The sequence below is a fragment of the Neofelis nebulosa genome, chromosome 13 (genome assembly GCF_028018385.1).
Source record: "Neofelis nebulosa isolate mNeoNeb1 chromosome 13, mNeoNeb1.pri, whole genome shotgun sequence".
Lineage (NCBI taxonomy): Eukaryota > Metazoa > Chordata > Mammalia > Carnivora > Felidae > Neofelis > Neofelis nebulosa.
The window spans coordinates 39,430,085-39,454,732 of record NC_080794.1 but is presented as its reverse complement, the minus strand read 5'-3'; the positions used below and the strand labels follow the sequence as shown (position 1 = coordinate 39,454,732).

Here is a 24,648-nt window from a genome sequence, read left to right as displayed (position 1 = left end):
TATGACCATGGTACATTTGTCTAAACTAAGAAAACAACTTTGTTGAGTTACTACTAGCTGAAGTCTAGACAACTCAGATTTCACTAGTTTTTACTTTAATATCCCTTTTGTTTTTCTGGATCCAATCCATGAAAACCTCTTTGTATTTAGCTGTCATGTCTCCTTAGTCTTCTATTGTCAGTGATAAGTTCTTAGTCTTTCCTTGTTTTTTTATGATCTTGACAGTTTTGAGGAATATTCTTTAGGTATTTTGTACAATGTCCATCTGCTTGGATTTGTCTGATTAGGGCTATGGGTTTGGGGGAAGAATACTCCATGTTCATGTTGCATTTTCCCTACCCCAGGCCTAGAATTAGACATTTCTCTAAAGAACCCTAGATCCTTTTACTGGAGAATGGAATTAACAACCCAGATCTGGGTGTATGTTTGTCACTACTGGGGAATCACTGCTTCCAAGCCTTCTCAGTGGACAGAACTAGGAAATATGTTTATGTACATAATCCATGTATAAACATATATCTGTAATTATATCTGCATTTACCCATTTTATACATAAGTTCCTAAGAGTACTCCAACTCTAATCCAGTACCACAGGGTTTTATTCTAGCTCTCCCTTTTGCTTATCTTGTTTATCTGTAATTTCCCTCTCTGACAGTGAGAAACCTAAATAATAATATTCATCATTTTTAGATATTTGTTCAACCCTAGTATACATGCAAAACAGGTTCAAAATTATTAATCCACATCCTTACAAGAAACAAATTTGCCAACTAAAATATAGTGCTTCTGTAACATTCTTTTATCTTCAGCTTAACATTTTCCAGTCAGAACACCATTTTCCAAAGTTACTCAGGTCAGCTCCTTTTTTTCCTCCCATCCTTTCAGGGAGGTAATGTCATGTATTTGTAATAGAGGTAGTCATTTGTCACCTAAGTTCTTTAATTAGCTTTTTCATGCTGTTGCTATAACATGTAAGACTATGAGATCAATTTTGACATTGTTCATGGCTGAGACTTGGGTTCTAATCCCAAGCAAGTATTTTCTGCATTTATAAAATGTTCTCTAAGGGAAAAAGCCATAATGTTTGTTCACACGTATGTTCATATGTTTAGGATTGAAATGTTAAATGGTTTACTAGAGAAATATTAAAATGCAAAATTATATGGAAATGATAATAAACTAGAAAACTATGTTACCACCTATTCAGTGGTGCTATATCAGTTCTGTGATTATTTTATCTTAATAGATATGCTCTGATAGCTGCCCAGTATCACAGATCTAAAGCATTCAATTTCAGAAAGGCATTTCCTCAAATAGATTGACAGATAATACAAGAACAATAAAAATCTTCAGACTGCTTATTTGTACTCTCTCTGGTAAAAAAACAAACAAAAACACGAGGTATGAAAGTTTCCATCTTATTTACACTTACATAGTGTGGTAAGTTTGTATAGATTTCATGTCCAATTTTAGAATCATGTCCCCAAAGGCAGTGTCATCTGGTAAGATGGTTAACTATATAGGTCTAAGCAGCACAATCTACTTGCTAGCAGTAACATCAGTTAAGGACTTTAAGTTTAGCTTTCTCCCCCTGGTGGTAGTGTCTGTGTTGATAACATTAAAAAAAAATATTTGTATAGTACCTTAATGTTTATGGCTGCTCCAGCCAATTATAGGTAAGCAATTTTGGGACAGAAGTAGATTTAAATGAAATCGAATCCCATATCAAAACACTTCTGAAGGAAGTACTTGTCTCCTATAGTTCCCTTTTTTTCCAAAATGCAATTACAACCATTACATCATTGTAAATTACATGCTGGGGTTATCTCAGTAGGTAACTGCCAAATGTAAAACTTACAGAAGGTCTTCAATGTAATAATGATGTTTTATCATTTTAATTACAAACTCTTTAAAAAACTCCCTAAAGTGTACCAATTGGGGTGGTCTAAATTAACACTATCTTAGTAGCCCAAGGGTAGTAAAAATAGATTGAACTACCAAATTTCATCATACTTATAGCAGCTGTCTTCCTGCCTCTAGGAAGCTAAGTATTTAACAAAGCAGACAGCTTGGCATTGGCATCTGATTAGCAGTGTGTGTATTGTCAGATAGAATGTGCTTGGCTCTTTTGTTCCAGGGTTTGATTAGAAATCTGGAAAGCAGTGGCATCATGTAACTATTCTTAAGGCTTCTGAAAGGTAAATAAATTGTGATGCTTCCTCTGGTATTGTACATGAAAACGAATCAATGCTTTTCTGGTAATATGCTTTATCAAATCCCAGAAAATTTAAATAAAGGAATTATTTTTTTAAACAAATCAAAGACTGACTGAAATAGGCAGATCTTAGTATCATTTTAAATATTTTATGTAAGAAAAATATTTTTACAATTGAGTGCTTTGAATCACATTGAGTCCTGTAATTAAAATACTGTTGGTGGGGAGGAAATGATCATTTTAGAGCACATAAATAGAAGATTCTATTCCTAAAAATATCAACAGTTTAAATGGAGATTCAGAAAAAAATTTTCAGTGCCTCTGAACATCTTATTGGAAAAAAAACAATCTTGTAAAAAAAAAAGTATTGTTTTAATGCAGGTGCCCAAACATTAAACTATAAAACGGTGACTCTCATTACCTTTTCCCCACAAATTTCTTTGAAAATTTATTACAAATGATTGTGCTTATTGGCAAAGTTCAAAATCAGTAGAGTCCATGAAAACAATCTACTTCAATGAGAAGTACATTCTTTTACTCTATCAAATCCATCGGAGGTAATCAGACTGGATGTTTTATTCAACAGGGCTGAAGAAAATTGTTCTACAATAGGTTAATTCAAAATGGCAGCATAGAAAATGCATCTGTCAGTGGGGATCAAATTACAGGGCAAGCTCCTCTCAATGCTTAGAAAAACAAGTCTGCAGTTCTACAGATTATGTGCCTGTGTGTGTTTAAAGGGGTGGGAAAGGAGCTAAATATCTGAGCTAACCTCCAATTAAAGTCAATCATAAAAACAGCCAATTTAATGAGTGCGGATTTCTTTGGGTAATTATAACACCAACCACTTTTTTCTCTTTTAAATCTGTAATTCTGCCTTCTTGTTATTGCTTGCTTTGTCATTAATCGCCTCAGGACCTTGATTTCCTAGCAACAGACTGCCACCAAACATTTGGCTCCTGTTCAACATTTTCTTTGTGAAAAATGGCACTGCTGTTGCCGCCTGGGCTGCTGCAGCTAGACTGGCTGTGTAAGTGCTCTAATAATGTATTCCACTGGAAAAAAAAAATCACATGATATGGGGTGCAATGACTGAGCTCAGTTAATTACTGAGCTGGGAAGTTTATCTACAATCTAAAGGCTGTGTTGAGGGGAAGGGGGATATAAGGATTAAAAAGGTGCTCCTAGCATTATCAATAATTTACAGGTGAGAATTTATAAAGAAATATTTTATTCTTGAGTTGACAGATTTCTGTTTAAGTTTATTCAGAAAGGGGTGGAAAAGGCTAACGTCCCTTAAATGTTACTTGACAAATTCTTTCTTTACAAAATAGCCCCAAACACACAAAAGAATCACAGAACAACTTGCTGTAATTTTAAAAAGCAAATTAACCTATGTATCTGTCAGCTGTTTCTTTTCTACTTAAGGCAAAAATCATGTGTATATGTAAATATGAGATGGCAGAATGAGGTTTTCATTCACAATATGAACACTACACATAATGAAAACAGAATAATTCAAAATATTGTGTTTTGATATACTGTATACCTAAATAACAATTTTAGAAAAATGATAGCAGGATATAGATATTTACAATTATGTTTGAAATGAGTCAATTGAGCTTGAAGGAAGTCATAATTGGAAACCTAATGATAAGGTAGGTATTTTACCATTTTTTACTTGGTAGGTTTATTAAGATTTTTTTATGCCTTAGAAATACTACCAACTGCAGTAATAATAGTTATGGAAATTAACATGGCATGTCAGATATGGTTCGCTGATACCTTGCTTTAGTTCTCAGAAAAATGGCTATATAAGAATGGCATGTTTCAGGATTGCTGTCAGGATATGATAATTTAATATACCCAAGAGTACACTAAGTATTATGGAAGCATCTGTGAAACTAATAAGTCAGTGGACATTCCAATTCTTACCAATGTCTACACACTTTATAAAAAACTTCCCACAAAGTACAGTCCCAATTCAGCTCACATGAGGAAGAGAAAATGCTAGTCTACATGAAAATATCACACTGACCACCATGACAGACTAAAATAAAAATGACAGTAGGGAATATTTATAAAGGAGCAATAAAATTAAAAGGTCTTTGTTATATTAAGGTAGTTAAAATATACACACATTTTTAGAAGACAGAAAACAAATTACAGATATTTATATGATGTTATAGAATTCTGTTTATTACTGGCCTGAAACCACATCATCTCACTACTGAGTCTGACTCTCCACTTTAATATATTTTTACAAAAATCAATTCTTAGTTGAAATAAGAAAGTAAATATATATTCACAATCAGAAAAGTTTTAGAAATTCAGAGTGGACATTTTTAATAATGGAACTGTAACTAGAATAAATATCAATTTAATTCACTATTTACTATGACAGAGTTTCTTGACTTGGGCTCCAAGAATTAGCAAAAAGTCTTTTGAAATCTATAAACTTTCAAAAATTAAATGAAAAATTTGTGAGTAAATAATTTTTTCTGGGAGAGTTCAAAACTAAGAAAAGATTAAAAACCACTACTCTAAGAATATCAAGCCACCAGAGAAATGCTAGCTATATTCACAAGTAAAATATTGTTTTAAATTTGAATTTAGTTTATTATAGCTGTCAAATGAAATAAATGTTAACCTTGTAAGAAACCATGTATGTGTAAAAATATTTTTGAGGAATGAATAATGAAATATATGGCATTCTTTTACTTTACTATATGTGTATTTTCCTGGAAAAGTTGAACCAGGAAATTTTTGGTGTGTTATTTTACATTTTATATTTTATTTGATTGTGACTTTCTTCATATCCTTTAAACTTAACAATACTATAATAATACAGTGTGGTCTTAAATTCTTTATAGAATGAAGAAAGAAATACTTTCAAAAAGGAATATAAAAAATGACTAGAAAAATTTGTGCCATTCATCTGTATAGAGAAGAAGAATGCAATTTGGAAAAGCAGCAATCTATCATTCATAACATCTTCAACTATCTGGGATTTGCTACTGTCAGGACAATGTCAGAGAAAAAGACAGTCTGGATATATCCTAGAAGTCTAGAGGATTCCCTCCAGCTTCTAGAAGCTATTTCCAAGGGGTAGAGAGAAAATACATGATGGACACAAGATGTTAGAGTAAAATGAGCCATATTAAAGAGCTGTAAAACCTGTATGGTCTGAACTTGAGTAACAGCAATATAAATTTATATATGAACTTGCCTTCCTGAATAAATACTGGAAGGAAGAAAACTGTTTTTTTCTTTTTCATCCCACTTTACCACATTTTTAAGTTTTTAAAAAACTTCATCTACTATATGTCATCCACTCAAACAAAAAATTGGTATTTTAAAGAACTGACCCCAAAACATAGTTATATTGTATCTGGAACAAATAAGTAAGAACAAAAGCTTGAAAGACCCTCTTTAAAGTGTCTGCAAAAGAGAAATAGGTAGCAGCAAGAAATCAAAATAGACTTATTATGACTTCCATTACATATATCAAAAAACAAAGACCTAAATTATTTGTCTAATTAGGAACAACTGTATCATTTATAATCATAATACCTGAATATCATTGAAATTATTATGACAGATGTAGAAATAAGACAGAATCCAAGGGCCATGGAGAATAACTGTTAATGGGTACAAAGTTTCTTTCTTTCTGTGGTGATGTGAATGCTCTAAAATTAGATTATGGTGATGGCTGCAGAATTCTGTAAATATACTAACAATCATCGGATTGTACATTTTAAACAGATGAACTTTATGGTATATAAATATCTCATAAAGTTATTATAAAAAGATTAAAGCCAATTTTATTTATCTAGAATAGTGACAACAGAACATATGGGTTAAGTCATATAAGCTATAAAGTCTCTATGTGTACAGAAAGTATGTTGAAAAACATTTACACTTATACATACAGATACTAGACTGTTTATGTCCAGGTTATACACAATTCCAATGGTATGACAACACATAAAAATGTACACTGCCATCATAATGTCTATAAATTTTCCCTCTCTTAATCATGTTTATTAAAGAGATTTAGTAAATATTCCATCTTCCCAAGCAATTGCTGACTGGTCTGAAATATATAAATAAAGTAAATGGAAGTGGAAACATTTCAGTAGATGGTTTGTTAATTCATTTGGGGCTCTGTGTAAGGGCCTACTGTCTTAACAACTAAGTGCTATACACATGTTTATTTTCTTACCATTCTAAGGCAATTAGCACATAGTGTGGTTTCCAACTTCACATAAAACTCCAGGGCTTCATTATAACACCACAAGTCCAAAACACAAAAATGTCTAATATTTATCTTTAGAGGTCAAAACTTCTTTAACCAATACTATCTTAGTTCTACAAAGTGAAAAGATTATTCTACTTCACTAAAATTAATCTTATTTTAATTTTTTTTAAGTTTATTTATTTTGGGGAGTGGGGAGCAAGTGTGGGGGAGGGGCAGAGAGACAGAGAATCCCAAGCAGGCTCTGCACAGGTGTGCAGCATGGAGCCTGATGAAGGGCTCAAACTCACTAACCACAGGATCATGACTTGAGCCAAAAACAAGAGTCAGATGCTTAACTGATTGAGCCACTCAGAAGCCCCCAAAATAATCTTAGTTTAATATCCTATAGATTCCCTTTCCTTGAGTTTTACATTTGATAACTTGCCAAAATAAGACTTGACAAAAATAACAGGAATAAAAGAGTAAATCATACAACTTGGAGAATATAGTTATCTATAAAAATCACAAAGCATTAGTCTAAAAATCTCATACTGTTTTTAGCATTTAACATGCCCCCTCAAAAAAATTCTAGAGAAATCAGAAATGAATACAAATAGAATTTCTATAATCACACTCTCATTTGAAAAATTTTCTACCAAGAATCAAAGACTATCCCTATTAAGGAAGAAGTAAAAACATTAATCATTTGGGCAGCTCCCTGAACAGTAATAGATATATGAAGAATTCTTTATAAAGTTAAAAACTAAATTCTAATGCTAACACCTAAGAAGCAACATAAGTCTTTTTCTTGCATCTCTCTACACTATATCTGAGCTAAAGAAAAATGTGTTTATTTACCACACAGTTTTGGACTTTACTTGAAAGTATACAATTTGGCACATAAAATTTTAAACCACGTTATGATAAAGATTTGGGTATACTAAATGTCAGGGAATTATACACAAACATGAAATGCTTAAAAGAGGGAAAATAAACCTCCACATATTTCTTTGCTTTATTTTTGAATTTATAAATATAATACTTTAGGTTACCTGCAAAGCTGTTTTCAAATAAAGACTTAACAATTCATAGTAACCTCTAATGAAGTTAATGAAGAAGTACAGAACAGGATGGTTAAAAATACAGGAACAAATCCAAATGATGATCACTGACTTGACCAATATAATGAGAATTCCAATACATAAGAGTTGAAAAACTGCATTTAGAACACAGATAAAATGAAAAGTCTATGGTAGTTCAACCATCCTATCTTCTTATGTAATAATCTCAGGGGAATATTGTAAAGATTAATAAATTCCAAAAAAGTGTTTTAAATTCTAAGTGTTTCGTTAAGAATTGTGACTTATTAAATCAGTTGTCATTTACAAAATAGCTTCAATTTTTTTTTAATTCCATTAGTTTACTTACTCTGCCAAAATATATTCATTATAACAGTACAACTTTCAAAAGATAACATTACAAAGCCTTTTTCCATGGTATAGTAAGATTTAAGGCAATGAGTTTAAGTTACTGTCCATAAGTTAGTAAAACTTTTCTATCTTCAACTGTCCAGATTTTTTTTGGGGGGGGGTTGGGAGGGTATAAATCTCAAACATATATTTAAAGTAATAGTTATCTTTCATTTCTTTTTACATTACTCCAGTTTCTATTAGGTTACCATTATAAGAAAAATTCATTCACTTTCACTAGAACTTTTTTCAAATCTTTTCACAACAGAGCTATGAATATCAGATGATCCATACTACATTTTGAGCATAATCAAAATAAATTTTAAAATTTCAACCAATTTTGACTTGTAAGCATATCTTTTGGTAAATATTACCAAAGGATAACAAAATCTTAAAAAAATAACAATTATGTTTTATTATACATTCATTCTAATTTGTCAACCAACATTCATAGAAATACTTCTAATACGAAAAATTGTAAATATATGATCTCTTCGACTAGATTTTTTACAAATTATCACAGTAACTCATTTTAAGAACATTAGTTATTGCTTTCAAGTAACTGACAAAGATATTTATTTTGTAACTGAGTCTAAATTACAGTTCCACTAAGATAAATTATTACTCATGGCATCACTAAAAATTTTAGTAAAAAATTGAATCAGGCCAAACAAAATGAGAGATATAACACCCAAATAACTGTTACTGATTATTATTTGTATTTTATATACAAATACTCCTATTTCTTTCCAAATATGAACTCTCTTTCTTCCATGGTTGTACACTTCTCCAAACCAGGATTCTTCCACTCATCTCTAATCAGACCTCCTTTTATTCCAGAAGCAAACATTAGTAACACGTCCTTTTAACACCCTACTCTCACAAAAACCCTGTTTCCCAAAATGGTATGATTCTAGGCTGAAAAGAGATACAAGTGGTCAAGACAGTTATAAAATAAACATAAAGAGGAAAAAAGAAAGATCTCTAATCAGCCATGGGAAGTGGAAAAATCACAGAAAGAAGGAAATAAACATAGTTGCCAAAAGAAAATTGAAACTACAAGTTCTATATTCTTAATGATTGAGAAAGTATGATTCACTATTCTTTCATTTAAAGTGCTTAATTTTCAGTCAGTAAAAAGGGGCACACATCTAGCTAAATTTATATAGAGTAAGTTAGAAAAGGTACTGAAACCTTTTGTTAAACCTATTTCTTAAATATCTGTTAATCTCTGAATTAAAAAGTTTTCCCATGATAAGCCTAAATTTGCAAGCTGATTAGTATCTGAAACTTGGAACCTTTCTTCAAAAAAAAAAAAATGTTATTAGAAATAATGCATGATTTCTATGCAAAATCACACTGTATTAACAATATAGTTTAAAACACTATAAAGGGCTGACTGAAAATAGAAAAAATTACTACAACATTAGTAATTATACACAGTTGAACAGCTTTATTTTATTAGCTGAGAACTTTAAAAATTATTTTTAATTGATAAAATGATAACTGAAGAATTTTATAGAATCTAGAATAATAGTCTGAGAAGCTTATTAGGCTGAATCAACCTCAAACCCAATTTAAAACTTATTTCTCAGCAAAACTTGAAATTTTTGCTGTTACTTGATTACTCCTTATAATGATGGCTTTGTCATTCTGGCTTTCAAATAGTTCAAGGAAGGAAAAATGAAATTAGGAGACAGGGAAAGAAAAAAATTAATGGGTTAACTGAGAACTAAATCTGCAGTTTGAAATAAATAACATGTTCCACCAAAGTCAGTATATAACAATGGACACAGAGATAAATCCTGGTTAAGTTATTAACAAGTTCGAATTCAAAGAGAAAGTTAGGGCTTCTTATAGAAAAAAAGAGTCATCTAAAAAAAGGTAAAAGAAAAATCAGCCTGGGAATTGCAGCTTCCAACCAAGATGGAGAAATGGGGGAACAGATTTATACTCCTATCTTAAACAATTATAAAAATGGTTAAAAAAAAACATATGAAACAATTTTTAAACACTGAGTAATAATCAAAAAGGGGACAAAAATCACGTGACTTCTACAATTGTTCAAACTTACTCCCTGAAGAGAGTTTCCAAACTGCAATTCAGACAGAGAGAGCCTTATGGAGAGTCATTCATCTCCATTTGGGGAGGCCAAGGTGGCCAGCAAATGCAAGGACGGATACTGAACAGACCAGAGCTGCTAGAAGGAATAGGTATGAAATGAGAACTCTGGAGATCTGTAGGGCTTTCCCATGTGCATAAGGAAACAACCCAATGCCAAAGTAAGAACCAGAAAAAAAAAAACCACATGCAATAAAATTAATAAAGAATATTTTTTTAATGTTCATTTTTGAGAGAGAGAGAGAGAGAGAGAGAGAGAGAGAGAGAGAGAGAGCACAAGCAGGGGAGGGGCAAAGAGAGACAGAGACACAGAATCTGAAGCAAACTCCATGCTCTGAACTGTCAGCAGAGAGCCCAACACGGGGATCGAACTCATGAACCATGAGATCATGACCTGAGCTGAAGTTGGATGCTCAACCAACAGAGTCATTCAGGTGCTCCGCAGTTTTTTTTTTTTTAATGTTTATTTATTGATTTTGAGAGAGATAGAACACGAGCAGAGGACAGGCAGAGAGAAAGGAAGAGAAATTCCCACACAGGGCTTGAACCCACAAACAGTGAGATCATGACATGAACCTAAATCAAGAGTCAGACGCTCAACCAACTGAGCCACCCAGGCACCCCAATAGACAAGGATTTTAAAACAGTTGTTATAACTACATTACCTAAGTTAAAAATGACAGATGGCAACATGAGTATGTAATGTACTCATGGCAGGAGTGAAGAAGGTCCAAATCAAACTTCCAGGGATGAAAACTATCATGTCTGAGATAAAAAATGCACTGGATGTGATTCATGGTATATTGTAACAGAAATGATTTTAAGACATAGCAATAGTAATTATATAAAATGAAGAATAGAGAGAAAAAATGAAATGAGTATCACTAAGGTAAGGGACATTTCAAGTGGCTTAATATTAAATGGACTTTCCAAAAGTGGATGGAGGTGGGAAGAGAAAATATTTACAGAAAGTTTTCTAAATTGAACAAACCACTTCACAAGAAACATAAAGAAAACTATACCAAGGTACATCATAATAAAATTGCTTAAACCAGTGATAGAGAGAAAATCTTAAAAGCAGTTAGAGGAAAAAAGATAGATAAGGAGAAACAATGGTAAGAATGACTTCCTTTCTAAAAAAAAAATGCAAGGCAGAAGACAGTGGAGAAACAGGAACTGGATATATCCTCAAGCATGAAACAACAACCAAAACAAACATGATGCATTCAACAATAGTTTTTAAGACCATGAACATCAAGGATGAAAAACAGTGATCTTTGAGAGTTGCAAAACAATCTAGGCAAGCCCTAACACAGAATGGGCTTACTGCCTTGAGAGAGTTCCCAGGCTACAGCACAATAAGCAGAAACTGGAAAGGACAGAGAGCCCAGGGAGTTAAGGAGATAGAGTGGAGGGTGGGAAGAACTGGGTAGTTAGAGTTCAGAGGCAAGAATAGCAGAGAAGAGAAAACTTGACGGAGAATACTGGAAACCTACAGCGGATTCCTCTATCAACATTCATCAGATCAGAGCCTGGGAATGAGTCATTCAAAAGAATTAGAGGGAAAAGGATTAGAGGAAACAGTACTTGGGGCACACATAATTCTGGGAATAGTGCCTGTTTCCACCATCTACAACATAATTAATGTGGCACTGCATAGAGCACAGGAAGGTCTCACTTCAGTAGTAGGGAATGTTTAGCTTTAGACCAGGGTCTCTTAACCTTGGCTGTACTGATATTTAGAAATGGATAATCCTTTATTGTGGAGTGCTGTCTCATACAGTACAGGATGCTTGGCAACATTCCTGTCTTATATTTACTAGTAGGAACATTCACTCATCACAATAATAAATATGTCCAAATTTTACCAAATGTCCCGAAGGGGGAAAATTGTCCCTGGTTAAGAAACCATTGCCATTAAAAGAGTACTACTCCGGACTCACCTAACAAATCATAAAAGCAAGACCCAAATATATTGAATTTGCTCCAAGTAACATAACTGCATCCCAGAATAAACCTCAATAAAATTTACCAATGAAAACTAATGATAACTAAACACATAAAGAGAAAGGAAAACACAATTCTTAATAAGGAGGATAACTAACCACTCAAAACTATCCCAGAATTGACAAAGATGTAAAGACTAATAGAGAAAGATATCAAAATAGTTCTTTTAACTGTATTTTATGTGTCCAAAGTAGAGACGAAGAAGAGATAAAAGACTCAATTCAATCTTCTAGATATGAAAACAACAAATAAGATGAAAAATACTCTGGATGGGATTAATGACAATTCAGATATAGGAGATAATATTAGTGAACTAGAAGGCATAGCAAAAGAAACAATCCAAAGTGAAACACACAGTGAAAAAAAAGTATCCAAAAAAACGAAAAGGGTCGCATCACTGAGCTACGGAGACAACTTCATGGGTAATTTGAGACCCAAAGGTGAAGGCAGCTGGGCAGAAAATATATTTAAAATAATGGCTGAAAACATTCCAAAAATAATAAAAATTATAAATCCACAGCTGCAAGAAGTTAAACAAACCCCATGCACAAGAAATATAAAAAAGAATACACTAAGGCACAATATAATCAAGCTGATCAAACCCAGTAATAAATAAAATATCTTAACAGCAGCCAAGGTTGTGGGTATGTGGAATGTTACATCCAAAGGAACAAAGGTATGGATGTCAGATTTCTTATTAAAAAAAACAATTCAGAGGGAAGATAGTAAAGCAACATTTTTTCAAGTACTGAAAGACAAAAAAACTGTCAAAGTAGAATTGGCAAAAATCTCTTTTAAAAATAAAGGTGAAAAAAAGAAGTTTTCAAACATACAAAAACTGAAAACATTCATCACCAACAGACCCAAATATACGAAATGCTAAAAATGTTCTTTAGGCAGAAGGAAAATTATACCAGATGGAAATCTAATTCTAAGCAAAAGAATAAAGAGAACTGGAAGTGGTAATTAAATGAATAAATAGGTTTTTTAAATTATTGAAATCTCTTTAAAAGATATTTGACAATTTAAACAAAAATAATGTTACACTGTTTATAACATGAATAAAAATAAAATTTGTTCATGGTATGTCAATTATATATTAGTAAAGCTATGTTAAAAAAACAATTAAAATATTAAAAAAGGAAAATGCATGACAGTGATAACATAAAGATTTGGAGAGGTGAAACTGAAGTCTACTATTGTAAGGTTTTTATACTATATGTGACAGGATATAGTATTATTTGAAGGAAGACACGGCTCAGTCAGGAGAGCATTTGACTCTTGATCCCAGTGTCGTGAGTGCAAGCCCCACACTGGACACAAAGCTTACTTAATTAAAAAAAAAAAAAAATGAACACAGATAGTAATGAGTTGAAGATGTATACTATCAGCCCTAATGCAGTCACTAAAATAAAAAATAAATAAATAAAGAGTAAGAGATATTAACCCAATGATGGAAATAAAAATACTGGATTAACCTAAAAGAAAGCAGGACAGAATAAAAATGGAATGAAGGACAAAGTAGACAAACAGAAGACAACCACCAAGATGATGAACTTAAATCTAATCATACCAATAATCATATTACATGGGAATGGTATAAACATCCCAATTAAAAGACAGACATTTTTAGGCTGGATAAAAAAATAGGATCCAACAAAATCTTGTCTACAAGAGATGCACTTTATTTTTTTTAAGTTTATTTATTTATTTTGAGAGAGAGTAAGAGAGGGTGTGAGCAGGGGAGGGGTAGAGAGAGAGGGAAAGAGAATTCGACATGGGGCTTGAACTCAGGAACTGTGAGATCATAACCTGAACCAAGATGAAGAGCCGGGCATTTAACCAATTGAGCCACCCAGGCACCGCAAAAGATGCACTTAAAAAATAAAGACACAAAATAGATTATTAGCAAAAGGGTAGAAAAAGATATACCAAGATATTAATAGTAAAAAAAAAGTTGAATTGCCTATATTAATATCAGAGTATCAGACAGAATAATTAGTGGGGACAAAGTATAATACCAGGATTAAATGTTTCAAATGATAAGTGGGTTATATAATTAACCCTACATCCTTATGGACCTAATAACAGAGCTTCAAACACATTGAAGAAAAATCTGATAGAAATGCAAAGAGGAATATACAAATCCATAATAGTAGTAAAAGGAAGATCTCTGGGAAATATCCATATTTAGAAAATAAACAATATGCTTCTAAATAATTCAAGTCAAGGAAGAAAGTAAAAGAGAAAGTAGAAAGTTTTACAAGCTGAATGAAAATGAAAACATGACATATCAAAATTTGTGGGAGGCAGCCAAATCAATACTCACAGAGAAATTTTATAGCACTAAAGGTCTAAAGCAAAAAGTCTCAAATCAATAAATTATGCTTCCACCTTGAGAAAGAAAGCAAAGATGGAGTACGAATGGGGGGTGAGGATGAAGGATGAAGAGTAGAAGAGGAGCAAATTAAATCTAAAGTAAGCAAAAATAAGGAAATAATAAAGAACAGAAATAAAAACCAACCTGGACTCAGGTTTCCCATAGAAAGTGCTAGGAAATAAAGCAATATCTACAAAGAAGTACTTTGTATTACACCAAATAAGTTGTCATTTTTATATAAAGCAGTAAGAAGTAAATAAAATCTCAAGGAGAGAGCGAAGCTCTGAGTCCTTCCTTGGGATAAAAATGACAAAATGCAGCCAAATGAGGGATATCAAAATAAACAATAAAGAAATAGGAGGATGGAGTAAAATACTTGGTGGTGGTTGAGCATTTAACTCATTTAAATATAGAAACAAGACTGTAAGTATTATGGCTATAGAATAGAATGCAAATATTAAAACACTAAAAATGCAAAGATAAAATAAAAATATAAATATAAAAAATCAAGAACAGGATAAAATGCTGTGGGCTAATTTTCTCATTTTTCATAACATTAATATTGTTTTAAAAAGGAAATCCATAGTTTAGAAAAATGAATAGCTCCAATTTCCTAATTTTTTTCATAAATCTTTCCTAAATATCATAGCCTTAAAAAGGCTATTGTAAGAAGTATTTCTTGCAAGAGAATATGATGTTAAGGTGAACAGCACCTGGAATTTATATTTTCAAAAATATAATTAACTGTCACCATAACTGTAATCCCTTATCACATACTAGGAAAGAACTGAGGAATTTGGTTTAAACATGGAAAAATTGAGTTTACATGCCATAAATGGAACACTTCCTATGAAGGTTAAAAAAAAAGATGTAAACACTTACTTAAACCAAAAGAAAATGTTGGTATATGCGTATTCCATTTTAGCTTTTATCAGTGAAGTTTCTGATGTGAACTCTGCATTGTTAAGTTCACTGAATTATGTGACAAAAAAGACAATTAAGGTTTTGGGTTTTCTTAATGCTCATGAGCATTATTTATTTATGGAATAGTGGAAAGAAGAGCCGAGTATGTAGATCTGGTTTATTTTACATAATGCACATAGATGTCTTAATTATGGAAATTCGTTGAATAGATACACTGAGCTGCTTCCTCAGGCCAAGAAATTCTGAAATGAAAGAGTTCCCAGAATTTCAACTTGTTAAACCTCAGCTATTTATAATGACAATGTGAGAAGACTGCTGACCCTACAGAACCAATATGGAGGAGCCCACCTAATTTGTTGAAATAAGTATAGATGTATCTACTCAATCTAAACTTGTGGTTTGAGGATATGCTAGGAAAAGACTATCCTGGATGTCTGGACCTTGAAGGAAACTAAAGGATTAAAAGAACTGCAGAGGTGTTATATTTAAGTGATGAATCACTAAATTCTACTCCTGAAACTAATATTACATCGTATGTTAACTAACTAGGATTTAAATAATAACTTGAAACTTAAAAAATTAATTAATTTAAAAAATAATAAAAGAAATGCAGAATGTCTTTGTACACATAACATTACATTTCAGAAGAGATTTCACAGATTTTAATGAATAAGCATTATGTACTTAGTTAATATCAAAATAAATAGTTGTAGAGGGGCGCCTGGATGGCTCTGTAGGTTCAGTGTCTGACTCTTGGTTTCAGCTCAGGTCATGATCTCACCATTTGGGAGTTCAAGCCCTGTGTCGGGCTCTGCAATGGCGGCATGGAGCAGGCTTGGGATTCTGTCTCCCTCTCTGCCACCCCCTCAAAAATAAATAAACAGGGGCACCTGGATGGCTCAGTCAAGCATCTGACTTTGGCTTGGGTCATGATCTCACGGTTTGTGAATTCAAGCCCCACATCGGGCTCTCTGCTGTCAGCGTGGAGCCTGCTTTGGATCCTTTGTGCCCCTTCTCTTTCTGCTCCTCCCCCACTCATGCTATCTTTCTTAAAAATAAACATTTATAAACAAACAGTAAAAAACAAAATAGTTGTAGAATATACAGCATCCCAGGTATCCGTTATGACTCTTATATTTTCAGAACTATTTTAAAATAGCCAAACTCTCAGCAAACTATCAACTTGCCTGGCAATGTAAAACAGCATTCCTTTTACAAAATTGCTGAAATAGAAACTAAGGGCTAACAGCTCAGAGATATCAACCGGAATCCATTTTTGGTATTTGTTTCTGGGTGTTTATTTTTAACAAGTTTTAAAAATAATTCAATCTTCTTTATTAATTTGACCCAAACTGAGCGCTCTACATTTTATATAAACTTGGACTTATATAAATTGTTAATATTATAAAAATTTGAATTTGCCCAAAGTTGGCTACATGCACTATGGTACATAATTATTAAAAACTCTAAGTTGTTTGCAAGTTGGGTCTATACTACCATAAAAATTCCATTCATCCAAGCTTGGCCTATGTTAAATATACATAACTGTTTAAGACTGAGTGTTTCCACTCATAATTTGGAGTCCAATTGCTATATATCAAAATAGAATTATAATTATTTGCTAAATGTAGTTTTCCACCATAATATATTATCATACTTAATAGCCAATATAAATAACATAAATAATGCCAAATTTTAAACCAGGTGTTCTATGAAAATCAGATTTTCAAATGCATGATGGTTTGAAATAGCATATAAATTCCCCTTAAAGAACCACACTACAAAACAGGCACCCAAGATAGTAACAAAAAAATGAGGCCCTTTAGAAAAATAAAATAGAAGATAATGAAGAGGGAAAATTTCTTAAGTTTTGAAATGTTTTCTCACATACTGTCAAAAGAGCTAACATCCTGTATATAATCCTCTCAACGTAAGAATTTACTTGACATTATAAAGGGGTACGATTTGCCTTATAGAGGAATCAATAATAACCTTGTAAAGCCTAAAGCAGTGAACATAAACATGTTGTAGGAGACATTAACACTAGACTGAAAGAAATAATTATATTTTCAATAAACATGTTACTACTGGATAATCAATTTTTTACACGTCTTTGCAGCTGTTTCACAGCTCAGGTAGTGAATGGCAGCAGCTGTTATACCAAAACCATATATTATATGCATATGAGGTACTTCTAATTTCTCGTAGGTATCTACTTATTTGTGATCAGGCACATTTAACTCATATTAAATAAAAACAAGGTATTCATGGGGTGATTAATTCAGGGAAATTTTAGTACCATCTTATTTTAGAAATGAACTCTTAACCAATTATTTTTATGTCAGAATATTTAATAATTCCAATTACATGCTGCCCTTATTCCCAGATTTAAGAGATTTGTCACGATCAATGTTTCTGAAATATTAAATTAAAACATGTCATAGTAATTACTATGGAATAAACAGCAATTAAGATTTTTTTAGGCAAATAAGCTCTGTTTGCAGTGAATATTTATACTACTACTATTTTCCCACACAATGCATGCATCATTTGCAACAAGCAGCCTGAAAATATAAAATGTAAATTTTTAGAATTACTTCAAAAGATCTTAAGAAACTGATTTAATATGGAATTTGATACTTACCTAAGACACATCTATGTATAATGTATCCAAAAGGAGGTAGACTTGAATGTAAGTAATACAAATAATGTTACCATGGAATGATCATGTTTCTATTCTGTATTTATAATAATGATTCCGATATATGCATTGACATGGGCTAATAATTTGCAGGATAAGTAAAAGACAATTATTTAAAAACGTATATCCACTAAAAAACTATACTTAACAGTGTAAATATGTACCAGAAATTTGAATTAGGTAAATACTTACTGCTATATAATAAACTCTTGCTTTTTGTACCAATGTCCAGTTTTTCTCCATATCAAGATGTTTTTCCTTTTTATAACAATTGGCAGCAGCAAGATTAGCTACAAGGGACCTAAGACAACAACAAAAAGCAATTAGGCTATAATACGATAGTTAAAGTTGTCATGTACTTCTATAAAATTAATTAACAACACATTTTGCAAATTTTGGTTTACATTTTAATTGTTAATTTTTTAAATTTTTTTTTAATTTTTTTTTTTTTTAATTTACATCCCAAATTAGCTAGCATATAGTGCAACAATGATTTCAGGAGTAGATTCCTTAGTGCCCCTTATCCATTTAGCTCATCCCCCCTCCCACAACCGTCCCAGTAACCCTCAGTTTGTTCTCCATATTTATGAGTCCTTTCTGTTTTGTCCCCCTCCGTTTTTATATTATTTTTGTTTCCCTTCCCTTATGTTCATCTGTTTTGTCTCTTAAAGGTCCTCATATGAGTGAAGTCATATGATTTTTGTCTTTCTCTGCCTAATTTCACTCAGCATAATACCTTCCAGCTCCATCCACGTAGTTGCAAATGGCAAGATTTCATTGTTTTTGATTGCTGAGTAATACTCCATTGTGTGTGTGTGTGTGTGTGTGTGTATATATATATATATATATATATATATATATATATATATACACACACCACATCTTCTTTATCCATTCATCCATCGATGGACATTTGGGCTCTTTCCATACTTCGGCTATTGTAGATAGTGCTGCTATAAACATTGGGGTGCATGTGTCCCTTTGAAACAGCACACCTGTATCCCTTGGACAAATGCCTAGTAGTGCAATTGCTGGGTCGTAGGGTAGTTCTGTTTTTAGTTTTTTGAGGAACCTCCATACTGCTTTCAAGAGTGGCTGCACCAGCTTGCATTCCCATAATTCTTAATTTTTTAATTGCTACACATTGATTTTATAAATGTAAATAAAATTAGTTTTGAGCACTTTTTGAGACTTCTCTGTTACCTTTGAGATAAATAGAGATACTGATCCTTGTTTTAATACCACCTATTTTGAAAAACTGGAATTTGTTTCCTTTGGTACTGAAATGATAACATTATCCATTTCCTATATTTTAATGGTTTAAAATGCAGTTAGGAAATTAAACTACGTTGTTATGCAAAAAAAGACATATGAACATATGTACGTATATACAAAAACTTCAGTTTTTAACTATCAACATGTTATATACATTGTTTAACCTAATGCTTTAAAAGCCAGGTATGGGATTAATTTCACAAAACACACATATAAATGTAGGCCCTATTTACTATGACATATTAATTTGCAAACCAATACATTTTAAAGATTGGAGTAAATTCAAATTAATTTCTCTAGACGAAAACTCCCTATACTGGTCCAGTTTTGCAGCTGAAGAATCTAAGCAGGACACTGCATTTAAAATCTTGCTACAAGTGCCAGAGAGTAATTTTGGTTATTGTACAACAAATACAGTTAATAAAATAATTATTTATGTTAAATAGAAATCAATAAAAATATTTTCTTCCTCATTCTGACTCTGGAATTAGAAAATAACTTGCCATTTTTTTCACTCTCACAAGGGAACAGTTATGGTTAAAAAAAATATACATATCATTTCATCACTTGAGATTTTTATAAAATGGTTGGTTCTTCTGCTAAGGAAAAAAAAACTAATTCCCATCCAAAACATATTTCTACTCATCCATATGCCAATTGACTACTTCAGGATACACAATTCAAATTTATGCCCAATTAAATGATTAAAAATAATAACAGTATGAATCAATATATTTATATGCAAATATTACTATATTACAAAGTTAAGAATAATTAGGCCCAATTTATAAAAAATATTTTATTTTAGAGGCACCTGGGTGGCTCAGTCAGTTAAGCATCTGACTCTTGGTTTCGGCTCAGGTCATGATCTTACGGTTCATGGGTTCGAGCCCATGTCAGGCTCTGCGCTGACAATGCGAAGCCTGCTTGGTATCCTCTCTCTCTCCCTCTCTCTCTGTCTCTTCCCTGCTTGCATTGTCTCTCTCTCACTCTCTCTCTAAAATAATAAACTTATTTTTTTAAGTTTATTCAACAGGGAGAGAGCATGCACTCACATAAGCAGGAGGGGCAGAGAGAGAGGGAGAAAGAGAATCCCAAGCAGGTTCTGTACTGTCAATGCAGAGTCTAACACCAGGCTTGATCTCACAAACTGTGAGATCATTACCTGAGTTGAAGCCAAGAGTCGGACACTTAACTGACTGCTTAACTAACCACCCAGGCACTCCTAAAACATATTCTAGTAGTCATGACTTTAGCAAAATTTTGACAGAAATAATTATACATAAAAATAAAAAGGAAACACTTGTGGTACCAGTTACTAACTTCTATTTTGATAATAAAATTACTCTTTGATAGTAAACTACACTATTTCTCTAAAATATAAGTACTCTCACTATCCAAGTGACTATGGTTCAGAGTTTGGAGAATGAGAACATGAATAAAGAAGAATATTGCATTATCCAAATTCTTTGGTTCCTGGGTTTTGGATAGTGATATTAAGAGTGAACAGCCCTATCTAAAACAGTTTATCTAAACATATTAGGTTCTACAATTTAGTTGATAATAAGTTTGATAGTGAGAGTTTCCCCCTAGTTTTTCACTTCTAACATCATCTGAACATTACTGATCACCATAACCATAATATTAGTATATTAATTAAGCTTTTGACATCTGGGAGAGCTAATATGATCATAACTGCTCTTTAAAATACCAATTTAGCATACAAAAACAATTCAGCAATTTTATACTACCCCAAGTGGTATCAAAGGCAAAATCTGACCTATTTTTCACTAATGAGAAAACTGTATCTGCATATTAAAGTTGTCTTTAGGAAAACTGAAAAGGGAAAAAGTATAAATAAGTATATTTCAATGTTTGAACAATAAATGGTTTTATTTCTTAAAACCTTAAAATGATCAAGTTCTCCTACACACAAAAAATAAAATTATAGGAAAAGTTTAAACATGGCTTTGGGACCCTGTTTTTAAAAAGTTATATTTTTAGTTATTCAATAACTACTGGACATAAAACTGTCAGGTCCTTCACATACATTTGCTAAAGATCAAGGAATACACAAACAACAAACAAACAAACAAAACAAACAAACAGAAAACAACCAAAGGTAAGAAAGTGGAAGAAGGGAGCAAAGAGAAGAGAGAAGGGAGGAAATATAGGAAGACAAGCAGCAAATAAGAAAGGAGGGAAAGAAGGGTAAGAAAGGAGACAGGGAATGTAGGAGGACACACTAAATATTTCTAGGTATAAGGAAAGTAAAATTTCTAGTAAATCATTATTTAAAAAGAGATCATTGTTGCTGATTTTAAGAATATAACAGCTAGAGAAGTTATTTTGCTTTTCCCTTGCAAAGGAGAGAAAAGATGCTGATGAGCAATATGGTAATAATGCAAGGATATACTGAAGAAAAGCCTCTGTGTAGCTGCAAAAGGCAGGAATACAACTAATGTATGGGAAGTTCCTGAGAGATCTATTTCAAGTTCATAGAAAGAAGAATTTTCTAAAAAGTTGCATAAAAATGTAATGGATTTTTCTGAGTGGTGCGTTATCCATGACTGAAGTTGTTTGATATGGATAGATGACTGTTTGCCAGAAATGCTTTAGATGACCTAGTTCGTAGGACACTGGATATAATGGAGTATTTTATATATGTTGCAAAATACATGTGTCTATATGTCTATGTATCTGAATATTCCAATCTAAGGATATGGTGAAAAGATCATTCATTCTTTTCATCCCAGTTTCAGCAAGAAACTAGCTACAAGACATTAAATGAAATGTTTTCCTTATTTTCCTTTTCTGATCTTAATCATAAAAATTAGAGACTGAAATTGATGGTCTCAAAAATTTCATTCCAGGGGTGCCTGGGTGGCTCAGTGGGTTGAGCTTCAGACTCTTGACTTCCACTCAGGTCATGATCTCACAGTTTGTGGGTTCAAGCCCTGCATTAGGCTCTATGCTGGCAGTGTATGGCCTGCTTGGGGTTCACTCTCTCTCTGCTCCTCCCTCTCTGCCACTCCCCTGCTCATGCTCTCTCTTTCAAAATAAATAAATAAACTTAAAAAATTTTTCATTCTATATTCCTCGTGAATACAAAAGCAGGTACAATAAGGATCATTTTTTTTTTTTAAAGAAAATGATACAAGGAAGAACAGTTGTTTTTTTTTTAAATGTTTATTTATTTTTGAGAGAGAGTCAGAGCGTGAGACGGGGAAGGGCAGAGAGAGAGAGAGGGAGACAAAAGTGAAGCAGGCTCCAGGCTCTGACCTGTCAGCACAGAACCCGATGCGGGGCTCAAACTCACAAACCGCAAGATCATGACCTGAGCTGAACTTGGAGGCTTAACCGACTGAGCCACCCAGGTGCCCCAAGGAAGAAGAGTTATTAAAACATTCAAGTTTCATGAGATCTAAATTCCAAATTCAGATTGGAATTCAGATTTTACTATTGTTTAAATATCTAATTAGTACAAACCTTCCCTTGGAATTACACTGACCTGTTGTCACCAGTGATGCACACAGCACAAGTTCCTGTTGTTTGCTCATTTTGCTCATAGTAATGAGCATCCACATGGGCTTCAGCAGCTTTCTTCTTCAAGATCTCTCCAAATCTATCTATCCCAATGCATCCAAAAAATGTTGCTGCTTTGTGTGGCTGCTCAATCATCCACTGAAAAACAGGAACATAAATAATTTTAATGGCTCAAAAATATGGTACACATAGAATGGTGGCATAGAAGGGATGCTCTGTTAGATGCTGTGGCTGTTATGAATGGAATTCCAATCCTGTACTAATGCTTATGATAAATGTGATGTAACAACCACATAATATCTTATACTACTTTTAGGGAAAAAATAGAACACAGTAGTTAAGAACTCAGAATCTAAAGTCATAAAGATTTTCGGTCAGTGCTAACTTGATATAGAAAAGTAATAGTGAGTCCCAATAGAAGTATAGTAGCATTGTCATTAAAAGCCCAGGCCCTATAATGAAGACTATCTGGATTCAAATCTTGCTTCTGCTATTTAATACCTGTCTAAGTAAGAGCACGTCACTTAGCATTTCTTTACCTCATTTTCCTCACCTATAAATGGAAAAATAATTATAGGTACACCTCATGACAAATAAACAACTTAAGTTTATGCATTGTTGAGCACATTACCCAGTACATAGTAAAAGATATATATTAGCTGTGGTCACTATTATTTTCATACTTAATTCATATATAAATTAAGCTAAACTATGATTAAGTCTAATTGTTTTAAAAATTCAAAACTAGTGTTAAAAATTCTAGTATCTCAGTTTCAGTAGTCTCTAACTTTAATTTCCTTGCCATAAAATGACAATGGATTGCTTTTAAAATATATGTTTTCCACTGATATGAACTGTCATCTTTCATAATTAGCTCAAATTCCTGATTTTTCTAATACTTACAGTATCTATTTTAACACTGCCATCTATTTTGTTTCTAACACCAATATAAACAAAAAATCCCATGTACAAAGTCAAGACAGTAAAATTTTACACATTGCCAAATCTTTGAAGTATAAAACAAATGCATGTATAATATGAAACAACATACGCATAAGTACTCTTTCAGACATCACTTGTAATGCCAAGATGTGAGAAATAAGCTAAATGCCCATCCATACAAAACTGGTTAAATAAACTGATAAATCCTCTCAATGGAACACCATACAGCAACTTAAAAAATAACCAAACAAGGAAAAGCTATGCAGAGTAATCCATCTATATGGAGTAACTGCCAGGATATTTTGTGAATATTTCAAAAAAAAAGAGCAGAGTTCAGGGGCAGCTAGGTGGCTCAGTCAGTTAAGTGCCCAACTTCAACACAGGTCATAATCTCATGGTTCATGAGTTCCAGCCCCATGCCAGGCTCTGTGCTGACAATGCAGAGCCTGTTTGGGGTTGTCATTCTCTGTCTCTACCCCTCCCCCCACCCCCCATTCACACACATTCTCTCTCTCTTGAAAATAAACATTAAAAAAAAAAGAGCAGAGTTCAAAAGTGTGGGTCTGTATGTGTATATGTATGTTTTAAGAGACAGTGAGAACTAAAATCATATACAGTGAAAACCTTGGATTGTGAATAACTTGTTCTGTGAGTGTTCTGCAAGATGAACAGTATGTGATGCCAAACCTCACATGATCACAACTGAGCCAATGGTTCTTTTCTTTTCTCTCTCTCTCTCTCTCTCTCTCCTTCACTGTGGGATTGTGGGTGACTGTCTCCCATATTCGGATGCTCAGTTTCAGGCCATGGAGTGTGGCAGAAATCAGT

The 24,648-nt window shown here is 32.8% G+C and overlaps 1 protein-coding gene across 6 annotated transcripts in view; it reads right to left on the bottom strand.

Annotated features, from left to right (window-relative positions):
• The window catches only part of ADK (adenosine kinase), a 521,335-nt gene that overhangs the window by 250,808 nt on the left and 245,879 nt on the right, over positions 1-24,648 (bottom strand). For all 6 annotated transcript variants that reach the window (XM_058698391.1, XM_058698396.1, XM_058698394.1 and 3 more), the window contains 2 exons: positions 22,844-23,016; positions 18,250-18,358 (listed from right to left, as the gene is read on the bottom strand). In XM_058698391.1, the coding sequence (XP_058554374.1) occupies positions 18,250-18,358; positions 22,844-23,016 (282 nt within the window). The remainder of the gene's footprint in view (positions 1-18,249; positions 18,359-22,843; positions 23,017-24,648) is intronic.